The 12,490-nt window shown below is 34.9% G+C and overlaps 1 protein-coding gene across 9 annotated transcripts in view; it reads right to left on the reverse strand.

Annotated features, from left to right (window-relative positions):
• Positions 1 to 4,420: 4,420 nt before the first annotated feature.
• The window catches only part of KLHL5 (kelch like family member 5), a 95,989-nt gene continuing 87,919 nt past the window's right edge, over positions 4,421 to 12,490 (reverse strand). For 8 of the 9 annotated variants that reach the window (XM_019414060.2, XM_019414062.2, XM_019414070.2 and 5 more), the window contains 2 exons: positions 9,659 to 9,830; positions 4,421 to 5,560 (listed from right to left, as the gene is read on the reverse strand). In XM_019414060.2, coding sequence (XP_019269605.1) covers positions 5,504 to 5,560; positions 9,659 to 9,830 — 229 coding nt within the window. In that variant the 3' untranslated portion in view covers positions 4,421 to 5,503. Of the gene's footprint in view, positions 5,561 to 6,475; positions 7,176 to 9,658; positions 9,831 to 12,490 lie in introns of those variants that run through there. The other variant, XM_019414027.2, reaches the window with a different exon arrangement.

Raw genomic sequence — 12,490 nt, forward strand, 5'->3', positions numbered from 1 at the left:
TGTGCATTTCTTTTTATGGCTCAAAAAGATTCTATTATATTATGTACCACAATCTGTTTATTTATTCATCAGCTGATGGACATGTTTCCACCTTTTGGGTACTATGAATAATGTTTCTATGAATATTTGTGTACAAGTTTTTGTTTGAACAGCTGTTTTCAGGGGTTTTTTTTTTTTTTGAGGGGGGATATATACCCAGGGGTGGAATTGGTCATCTGGTAATTCTATGTTTAATTTATTGAGGAACCACTAACTGTTTTCCATAATATCTGTACCATTTTACCATCCCACCAGCAATGTACAAAGGTTCTCATTTCTCCACATCCTCTCCAACACTTATTTTCTATTTTAAAAATTATAGTCATCCTAGTGGATTTGAAATGGTATCTAATTATGGTTTTGGTTGCACTTCTCTAATGATGAATGATGTTGAACACCTATTCCTGGGCTTGTTGGCCCATGAATTTATACCTTCATCAGAGAAATGTCTATTCAAATCCTTTGCCCATTTTTAAATGGGTTGTTTGTCTTTTGTTGTTGAGTGTAGGGGTTCTTTATATTTTCCTGATAGACATGATTTGCAAATATTTTCTCACTTTCTGTGGGTTGTCTTTTCACTTTCCTAATAGTGTCCTGTGATGCATAGAAACTTTTTAATTTTAGTGAAGTCCAATTTATCTTTTGTTACCTTGTGCTTTTGGTGACATATATATGAAACTATTGCCAAATCCCAGGTCATGAAGATTTATGCCTACGTTTTCTTCTCAGTTTTATGGTTTTAACTCTTATGTCCAGCTTCATTCTTTTGCACATGAATATTGTTGTTCCAGCACCATTTGAAGAGATTATTCCTTCTTCATTGAATAGTCTTGGCACTCTCCTTGAAAATCAGTTGACCATAAGTGTATTGATGATAGTTTATTTCTGGACTTTCTATTTCATGCTAGTGGTCTATATATTTATCCTTATAGCAGTACACACTGTTTTGAGCACTGTAGCTTTTAATACATTTTGAAATCAGGATATGTGAGTCCTTTATCTTTATTCTTTTTAAAGATTGTTTTGGCTCCTTTGGGTTGCAATTCCATATGAATTTTAGGATTAGCTTTTCCATTTCTACAAAAAAGCGTCATTGGGTTTTTGATAAGGATTGCATAGAATCTGTACTCTACTTTGGAGAGTACTGCCATCTTAACTTTATTAAGTATTCCAAACCATGAACATGGGATGTCTTTCCACTTAAATAAATCTTTATTGCAGCAATGTTTTGTACTTCTCAGTGTGCAAGCTTTGGACTTCCTTGGTTAAATTTATTACCAAGTATTTTATTCTTTGTGATGCTACTGTAAATGGAATTATTTTTTAAAATTTCCTTTTTGGATTTTTTTTTTTTTTGCCAATGTATAGATATCAAATGACATTTGTGTGTTGATCTCGTATCCTGCAACATTACTGAATTTGTTTATTAACTCTAAATAGTTTTGTGTGTGTGTGTGGATTCTTTGGAATTTTTAATATATAGGATCATGTAAGCTGCAAATAGAGATAGGCTTACTTCTTCCTAATTGGGATTCCTTTTATTTCTTTTTATTGCCTAATTTCTTATGTTAGAACTTCTGGTGCAATGATGACTAGCAGTGATGAGAGTGGGCATTTTCTTGATCTTGAGATAGTTTTCAATCTTTCACCATTAAGTATGTTGTTAACTATTTGTTTTTTATGAATGCCTTTTAAGAGGTTGAGGAAATTCCATTCTCTTCCTAGTTTGCTGAGTGTTTTTTACTGGGAAAGAGTGTTGGATTTTGTCAAATGCCTTTCTTATCAATTGAGATGATCATGCTTCCCCCTTCATTCTATTTTTTTTTAAATAAGACCATTATTTTCATGTCATTGTCCCCGTTTCTTCTAGCTGTTGCTTCCTTCATGCTATTAATGTGATATATTACATTGATTGATTTTCATATGTTGAAACATCCCTGTATTCCTTCAATAATTACTAGTCTGTCATGGTGTACGATCTGTCTTTGGTATCAAGATAAAGCTGGTCTTACTGAATAATTAAGGAAGTGTTCCTCCCCTTTTATCTTAATTTAATTTAATTTAATTTAATTTAATTTAATTTTTTTTGGAAGAGTTAAGAATTAGCATTAACTTCTCCTTACATATTTGGTAGAAAAAAAATGTTTGGTAGAATTCACCAGTGAACTCACCTGCTGCTGTACTTTCTTTGCTGGAAGTTTTTGATTATTGACTCAATCTCTTTACTTGTTATAGGTCTGTTCAGATTTTTTTATTCTATCTTGAGTCAGTTTTGTTAATTTGTGTGTTTCTAAGAATTTGTCCATTTCATCTAGGTTATCTAATTTATTGGCAACAGAGCCTTTTTTGATAAATTTGTTTATGTTTCAGTCATCCAAAATACCATGCAATTTATCTAATATTTATAAACGTTAAGTGCATATCACGTTTTCTTGCATTTACTTTTCTAAAGCAAATTGTATGTAAAAATTCTGTAAGAGATTTAAACAAAATTTTCCCATGAGACTAAAGAACCAAAATTTTCTGAGAGGGGTATGACTGATTTAAATTTTACTTCTAAGAAGCATAAACTTTCTTCACATTCTTTTTATTAAAATAAATGCTGGGGCGCCTGGGTGGCTCAGTCGGTTCAGCGTCTGACTTAAGCTCAGGTCATGATCTCACGGCTTGTGAGTTTGAGCCCTGAATCCTGCTCTGTGCTGACAGCTGGGAGCCTGGAGCCTTCTTTGGATTCTGTGTCTCCCTCTCTCTCTCTGCCCCTCCCCCACTCATGCCATGTCTCTGTCTCTCAAAAATAAATAAACGTTAAAAAAATTAAAAATAAATAAAATAAATGCTATTTATGATCTTGCTATTTATGCTCTTGGGGTTAACTCCTCTGTGCCTCAGTTTCCTCATCTGTAAAAATGGGACTAATAATAGAACCTACCTCATAAAGTTGTTGTAAGGATCAAATGCATTAATGCATGCAAAAAACTTGGTTCTTAATTCATAATAAGCATTCAGTAATTACTAACAAATATTATTTTTATAAAGTGTCACCAATTGAGGTTAAAATAAAGAGCATCTAGACATCTCTAATGAACAAACTAATAGTAAAAGTCAAGGCAGCAATGTTGTATGGATACAAAAAGAGCCATATTTTCCTCTAGGTTTGTAAGACCCCAGACTGGGAGAAGAAGAATGAATATTTTGGCAAGTGTTCTGTCCCTAGAAAAGAAATCGGTTCTCTTTATTAGTATTCAAGAAAGCAGGTCCTACTGAGTACAGTTGACCCTTGAGCAATACAGGTTTGAACAGTATGGGTCCACTTATATGAGGATTTTTTTTTGATAAATACAGTAGAGCCCTGTGCATGGATTTTCTCTTCCTTATGATCTTTTAAATAACATTTTCTTTTCTGTAGCTCACTTTATTGTAAGAATACAGTATATAACACATACAAAATACAAAATATTTGTAAATCAACTGTTTACATTACTGGTAAGGCTTCTGGTCAACAGTAGGCTAGCAGTAGTTAAGTTTGGGGGGAGCCGAAAGTTATACACAGATCTTTCACTGTGTGGGGAGTTGGCACCCCTGACCCCCGTGTTGTTCAAGAGTCAACTATACAAAACTGCATTAGAGAGGCCCTCTATCAGGGTGGAAAACTCAAAGGCACTGTGCATGAATCTCATAAAGGAAAGCAAAGCCCTCAGAGAGAAGAATCCGTTCCTTTACTTTAACATGAGTCTGGCCTCCACTGTGGGCCACAGGAAATCAGAGAGTGGATGGTGAGTGTTCAACGAGATAATCACGTGTAGAAGTACCTCCTTTCAAATCACAGGCCTAGGCTTCCCCAAGAAGGTGATGATGTAACTAACACATTTCTGCTTTTGGCTTTTTGTTTTGTTTCTTATACCTTTTCCTCTCTCTTCCCTTAAATACATAAATACACTCTAAGGCTGATCCCTCCTTATCATGGAAATAATGAATTCATGTCCATAATATAATGATTACATAAACATTAATGTGTTTTTCACTATCATTATTATTTCCTTTGTGGCCCCACCAATAACGACCACAAGATTTGCTTTGGGAATGGAAGTATTCAGTTTCTTGGTTCTCAACATTTCAAGAACATTTAAAACTAGCTCAAAAAAAGAGAAAAAAAAAAAAGAGTTTGGTTTAATTTTTAAAGAAGGCAACTAAAATAAATCTACCTTGATATAAAATGTAAAAACACATTAATCACAGCATTGTATTTTAAAAGATGGGAATTTAGTTGATACTCATTTTTATATTAAGACATAAGTTAATGACTTGTATATCTTAAAGGGTTTATCATAAAATGTTACTGCCCAGTGCATTTTTGCAAACAGTAAACAATTCACTGAGAGTATTAACATTCACATGTGTAATTGGAGTTTACAAATGTACAAAACTTTGGGTAATAAAGAGTTTAAACTTATTTTTCAACATCCGATAAGCTCATTCCCCTCAAACGGTTTGATTACAAAGAAGCACAAAGGGTTACCACCTGTGGCAAAATGTGAGCAACAAAAGCAAGGATGGTAACTACAGACTTGAGAACATAATATCCAAACAGTACCTGTCCATATCAAAAGACAAAATCAAAACATCTTTTATAACATAAAAGAAAACAAAGCCACAGAATTAAATACTACTCAGGTGAAAGAACATTGTAGTGAATATAACATTTATTTTCTCTACATAAATTTGCATATCTTAAATTTAATACAAAACACCATGTGTCAATTATTCCAATTTGAGAATATCATAACACGTGGTTCTTAGTGAATCTAAATATAATAGGTTGAATATTTTAAAAGAACCCAAAGATCATTTTGTTTTCATCCGCTCATTATTGTTTTAATGCTCTAACGTTTTTCTTCACTCATTAGACTAAACCGATTTAGAAATAAAATACATAATCAAAGCTTATATAATACAGCTATTTCTGAAAAAAACTAAGTATTAGCATCGTCTTTAGTATGTCATTAAAATAGTGGTTGTGGTTAAACAAATACAAATTAGTGCAACTAATGTAGAATAAAGTTACAAAGCAAATGTTAAAAGTTTTATCTGGTATATGTGCACTATAATAAAGGAAATCTGGATAATGGAGTAAAGTGTGGTTATTAATAAATGAAATTCCCAGTTGTGTTGTATTTAGGAGGACTGCATTTGTCTGCATATGTTAAACCAGGAACGTATGTTCACCACCCACCAGCTGTAGTTATGATTTGCTAAGAAATGACTTACTAAGAAATGCAGGATTTAATCCTGGTTCATCCACTCCTTCCTCCCTTGTTTTATCATCTTCACGTTGAGATTGGGCACTTTGTGCCCAGGTATGTGGCATTGTGAATTTGCTAAAAAATGTATCCAGTGGTGGTAGGATAATTTTCCTAAATTCATAAGGAAGAGGATATCTTCTTCACTTAGAAAACAAAGCACTACATTATAATTTGACAGTTACAACGCAAGCCCCAGCTCTTCCTAGACACAGTGGAGCAACCTAAAAAAGAAAGAAAAAAATGTATTTGTTGCATTGGCAGGTACAAAAGTTGAGACAACCATACCCAGTTTGAAAACTACTGAAATAGTCTGTTTTTGTCAAGGAGCTCTGCCACACCCTGCCGCCCCAGCCTTGCTATGGGCCTGGTTCCTTCCCCCGGAATCCCTCCTGCTGCCAGAGTTTCACAGATTAAGTCATTTAGGGTGTATCACATTATTATGCAGTATTCGCTTCTCTTTAAAGGTAATTCTAAAAAAAAACTGCTCAAGATTTTTCTACCTGACCCTTTGTTTTGGCCAAAATGATGCACGATATGGATAATGAGGAAATGCTGAACTTTAACTCTGTGGCCAATGTGGACAAAATATCAAGTATTATCTCGAAAAGCCCTTTAACAGATGTGCTGTCTCAGAGCACACCAAACACACTGCGTGCCTGGGGTCTGCTTATTCCAGGGGAACCAGTAATTTCACATTTACTGACTGCCTTCTCTGTGCATGGTGGAAAGGTCTAAACCCATTCGACTAATTTTTAGCAGAGTATATAAATAATAAATAGTACTCCTCCAGCTCCGGAGGAATTGAAACAAATCTGGTGAATAAACTCTATGACAATGAGACAGACACCCTAGCAGGGTGCTAGGGAAAGAGATACGATCTCAGTTTATAGATAAGGAATAATTCTTAAATCTTTCACTTACTCTTTTATCATTATTTTTTTAAGTACCCTAGACACTGGGCAATTCATAGTGAAAATAAAAGTGTAGACAAGGATAGTTTTTAAATTTTTTAAAACATTTTATTTATTTTTGAGAGACAGAGACAGAGCACAAGCGGGGGAGGGGCAGAGAGAGAGACACACACACAGAATCCGAAGCAGGCTCCAGGCTCCGAGCTGCCAGCACAGAGCCTGACGTGGGGCTGGAACCCATGAACTGTGAGATCATGACCCGAGCTGAAGTTGGACGCTTAACTGACTGAGCCACCCAGGCACCCCAAGGATAGTCTTTAAAGAAGGGCTACTTTGAGCACATTAAGACCTAAGAATTAAAACAACAGTATTTAGGGAAGGAGTGACTAATACAAAGTACTAAGAAAATGTGTTTGTACTTATGTATGTAGGTGTACATTAATGAAATGTTTTTGTCAAATACACGAAATCAAAATGACTTTCTAATCAGTTTGGCCTCTTTCCCAACCTTTCCAGTTGAATGACTGGATTTTAAGAACACACTGTAAGAGAATTCTCAGTTGTTCTCAATTTGAATCTGTTGTTTTGATCACTGTTCTATCTCCCTGAACAATCAAATCACCTGCTTTAAAGCCAAATCTATTCACAGTATTCTAGGAGTAACCTCTAGGTCATTTCAATCACAAGTGTCCGTTTGTAATTAGGAGCTTTTCTCAAAACACCCATGACCTGAAGTCTTTACACTGTAAAGAGTTGATGTTGCCATAACAACCAGGGAGAAAGGTCAGCTTAGAGTATTTCTTCAATACAGTGCAGTCACCTCCTGCTTTGGGTCAAGGTGGGTTGTAGGGTGGGTGATGACTTCAGACTTTATAATCTCATTTCATTCCCTGACCAAATGTCCTCTTGTCCATTTGTTGGAACACTAAATGGAAAACATTTGTTTTTCAGATTCTATGGCTATAAGTTCAAATTTAGGTGCTTTAAAATAGTAATAGAGGTGGCATGCAAACAAAATAGCTATGTAGTCACAGATTGCTAATTTTGATAAGAGAGTAATTCAGCATAAAGTATTAATTACCTGTAATAACAAGTCTTTTAAAAATATTTTTTAATGTTTATTTTTGAGAGAGAGAGAGAGAGAGAGAGAGAGGAAGCGCACAAGCAGGGGAGGGGCAAAGAGAAAGGGAGACACAGAATCTGAAGCAGGCTCCAGGCCCTGAACTGTCAGCACAGAGCCTGACACAGGGCTTGAATACACAAACCGTGAGATCATGACCTAAGCTGAAGGTGGATGCTCAACTGACTGAGCCACCCAGGCATCCCAATAACAAGTCTTAAACACTGGCCAACAGATTTTCTTGTAACTAGTTTAACAGCATAAATCAAATATATCTTAGAAAAAGAGATTTTTACATCTTATTTTGGGCTCCTTCGTTATCATTCATATTGCCATGGTGGGATATTGATTTCATTTCTAATGAATTTCTGTAGCTCTGACTCAAGCCCTCAAATTATCTCTTCTTCCCTCTACCAAATAATCCTACTTAAACTTAAGAAACAAGATCAAGGTCACACGCTCAGTCCCTTTTTCTATCTTTTTCATTTAAAAACTCTTTTTTCTCAATTCTGCTTCCTGCCCTTCTTTCAGTAAAGTGCCCTTCAATGTTACTCTCTCTTTCTAGCATCTGGAATCTCTATTCTTGTTTTCACCTCTATTTTGAAAAAGACCTGCGGCTCAAATTCTAACTCCATTTATTTGCTGTGTGACTTGGGTCAACTATTTAACCTCTCTGTGTCTCAGATTCCTCATCCAATAGAGCCTGGTACATAAAATATGTTTAATAAATGTTAACTTTCTATCATCATCATTATTTGAAAATTGTATGCCCCTCTAGCTCCTGAGTTTATTTTTCTCTTTACTTTTTACATTGTGTGTAATCTGTCTCAAAATAAATAAATAAACATTTAATTTAAAAAAATTGCTCTATTCCATTATCTTATCTAAGACATTGTCTGGTCATTCATTTGCTGTTTTCTTCACCTTCAATCCAACCCAGTAAGTGTAAAAAGAAAGAATAGATAGGACTTGGTAATATCTCTTGAATCCATCTATAGAGTTGACAGCTCAAGCCTTACAAGTGAAGCAATCTTCTAGATGTTTCATTTTTATCCAGCCTTCGCTTCCCCTGCTCCTGTCCCCAACTGCCACATGAACTTCCTATTACTGTATCAATCTCCTGGTTAAAAGTCTCCACTGGCTTCCCACTACCGAACTCTTTACCCATGGCCTTCACAGACCTCCATCCTGACCCCAACCTTGCTCTCTAATAGGAACTCCTACTCTTGCTAAGCATGGATCCATATAACCGGCCACCCTTCCTCAATTATCTTGCATAGTTCTGCTTCAGTGACATTTCTTTTGTGTTTTTTCACACAGCTTCCCATTTCTTTCTACCTTTTTGAATTGGATCAATTCATTTAAGGCTTAGCTTAAATCCAGCTTCTCCTCACTAAAGCCCTCTCAACAACCATTTTATTTTTTCTTTGACTTCATATACCACACAATGCCTATACCATGGGACACTTCCCTACCAACTGTTCTACATTGTGGGTTCTCCCCTTGCACATGCAGATCATATTTATTTAAGTAGCTAAGTTGTATGACAGTGGGGATGCTTTTAAATTTTGTTTTCTTGACAGTACTTACTACTGCTCCTTGTATGTAGGAAAACCTTGGCTCAATTAAACATTTGAGCATCTTTCAGTACCAGATACTAAATTGGGTCACAAAATTTCTAATTCTGTTCTTGGTAATGATGGAAACAAGGATCTCAGAAGATCATTCTTAGAAGTATGAAGCCCTCCAGAAATAGACACGGTTGGAATTCTGCTAATAAGCTTGCCAGGTCAAGACTTGTTAATATAATTTAAGATTGCTATCTTTATTAGGTGATGACCAGACATTTTATCTGCTTCCAGATATCAATAGCTTGAGTATTTAAAAATTATTGCTCATGTATGGATAATTGGTTCAAATTTTTCTGATTTCTATCTTTTTTCTTATTTTCCACAATCTCCCTCTCTTTTTCCCATAGCTCTCCTGTAGTCCTATCTGCTTTACCAATACTAGAATATCTCATCAATTCCCAGCAAGCAAATGGTGGCAGATCAAAACTATTAATAATTTCCTTGAGTATTAACTTATACTTCAAAGATAATTTTGGATTTTAATTATTTATAAAATTAAACAGTCCTTCTTGTTTTCATATATTTAATTCAGAGATGACCTTATCATACTTATGCTATATATTTTGATATTGGATAAAATTGAAAGAATCAGTTTTACCAAACAAATTGTTTTAATAAAAACAGAGAAGTGTAATAATGAAAAATGAAATGCCATACCTGGGTCCACTCATTTGTCTGGGGATCATAAGCCTCCACTGTATTAAGATAAGTCTGTCCATCATACCCTCCAACAGCATATAATTTATCACCAAGTAAACAGACCCCTACTGCATCTCTGCTGATGCTCATAGATGCCACTGCAGTCCACATATCTGTTTTGGGATCGTATCTGAAAGAAAATTTTAGAACTGGAGCTGACATTGTCCTCACCACATTTTTATGTAAAAATTGTTTATGGATGAAAGACTTGCATATAAGACCTGATACCATAAAACTCCTAGAAGAAAACATGGGGGGAAGATCCTTGACATTGGTCTTGGCAATGATTTTCTGGATTTGACACCAAAAAGCAAAGGCAACAAAAGTAAAAATAAACACAAATGACCATATCAAACTAAGAAGCTTCTGCATAGCAAAGGAAACCATCAACAAAATGAAAAGGCAACCTTTAGAATGGGAAAAAAATGCTTCCAAATTATGTATCTGATAAGAAGTTACTATCTAGAAGATATAAAGAATCATACAACTCAATAACCAAAAAACCCAAATAAACCAATTAAAAATGAGCAGAGGGTCTGAATAGGCATTTTTCCAAAGAAGACATCTACATCGCCAATAGGTACATGAAAAGGTGCTTAACATCACTAATCATCAGGAAAATGTAAATCAAAACTACAATGGCTGTTAGCAAAAAAGATAATAACAGTGTATGTGAGGATGTGGAGGAAAGGGAATAACACTTGTGTACTGTTGGTGGGAATGTAAGTTAGTGCAATTGCTATAGAAAACAACATGGAGAGTCCTCAAAAAATTTAAAATAGAAATACCGTATGATCCAGTAATTCTACTTCTAGGTTTTTATCCAAAGAAAAGGAAAGCACTAATTTGAAAAGATATATGCACCCTCATGTTCACTGCAGCATTATTTACAGTAGCCAAGACATGGAAACAACCTAAGTTGTTCATCAATGGATGAATGGATAAAGATGTAATACATCTAGAACACACACACACACACACACACACACACACACACACACACACACACAGTGTAATATTATTTGGCCCTAAAAAAGAATGAAATCTTGCTATTTCAAACACATGGATGAACCTTGAGGGCATTATACGAAGTGAAATAAGTCAGAGAAAACAAATACCGATTATCTCACTTAACATGTGGACCCTAAAACAAAACAAAACAAAAAACCTGGCACTCATAGGGTGCCAGAAGTAGGGCACGAGATGGGGGGGTGGGGAGGAAGGAATGGGTGAAATGAGGGAGGGGGATCAAAAGGTACAAATTTCTGTAGTTATAAAATACATGAATCATGGGGATATAATGCACAGCATGGTGATACAGTTAATAATACTGTGCTTTCTATTTGAAAGTTGTTAAGGGTAAAAAGTTCTCATCACAAGAAAAAAATTTGTAACTATATATGGTGATGGATGTTAACTAGGCTTATTGTGATCATTTCTCAATATATACAAATGTCAAATCATTGTTATACACCTGAGACTAATATGACAATTACACTTCCATAAAAGAATACCTACATATCCAGAAACACCTGGGAGAGGCAGTATAGCAAAGTGGTTAGAGAACGGGCTTTGGATTTGGGCTGAACAATCTTAAGTCCTTATCCTTCCAATTATTAGCTCTGTGGTATTGTAAAGTTACTTAAAATCTTTAAATCATAGTTTCTTTACTGGTAAATATTGCTCACCACATAGCATTGAAAATTTAATGAGAGAATGCATAGTAAGCATTTGATAAATGTCACCTTAAAGATGGGTTCATTTATTACACTTGTTTCCTATTAGCAAGGAATACAATCTTCTAACAAAAATTCAAAGAATACAAAAATATATAAAAAAGCAATAGCTAGCCTTTTTTCATTCCAACTTTAATTACAGAGTCAAGTGGTAGTGACTCAACAATTTAGTTAGTATTTGATCTTCTAAATATTTCACTTTTTATTCTGAGGACCCAGATGTCTATTTCAGAACATGTTTTTAATTCAATTTACTTTTTCTTTCCATGTGTAACATTAAAAGTTTTTTCATTAAAAAAAATAAAAATAGTTTAGTTCTTTAAGCCTACCCCTTGTCTTATTACTGCTATCTAAAGTACATTTGGACATATTTTTAGAAAAAATCAATATTTCCCTGAAAACTTTTAACTTACAGTATTGTAGCTTCATTTAGTAAATCCATGACACTTAAACTATCCAAAAGAGCTAAAGTAAATACTGAAACTGCTTTATGGGTTTTGATTGTCCACTGAAAATCTGAGGAAATCAATACATGAAGCTCTGTGTAAGATGACTTACACACTCAATCATTATAGCTGTCCATTTTTGAAACGTCTTGTTCCTTTCATGAAATACATTACCTAGAACAGCCCAAAGTTGTCTAAGAGCAGATACATCATGCTACAATGACCTATACTGCTTGTAATACCTCTTGCATCAATGAACAATTTTTCATCAGGTGCGGTACTGCAGTGAGCTTGTAATGTATAAAGTATACAGAGGCTTCCATATTCCTTTCCTGAAATGTAACATGCAACAAGCATAGTCTGGATTACCTTCCCTAATACAGGGGAAATGCAGGTGTAACTCTCCTGCTTTCTCAAAAGACAACAAACCAACCTTCCGTATTATTTCACAGAAAGCACTCATTGCCATCAAACCTGCATTTCACTTTTTATCCTTCTTCCAATCATGTATAAATCACACACACACACACACACACACACTAACTTCCAGTTGCTCATTAAAATCTAGACTCTCTGATAAGGCCTTAAAGACTCAACGTGATTTGCTC

Source organism: Panthera pardus, unplaced genomic scaffold, assembly GCF_024362965.1.
Source record: "Panthera pardus isolate Hobbes unplaced genomic scaffold, ASM2436296v1 HiC_scaffold_13, whole genome shotgun sequence".
Classification (NCBI taxonomy): domain Eukaryota; kingdom Metazoa; phylum Chordata; class Mammalia; order Carnivora; family Felidae; genus Panthera; species Panthera pardus.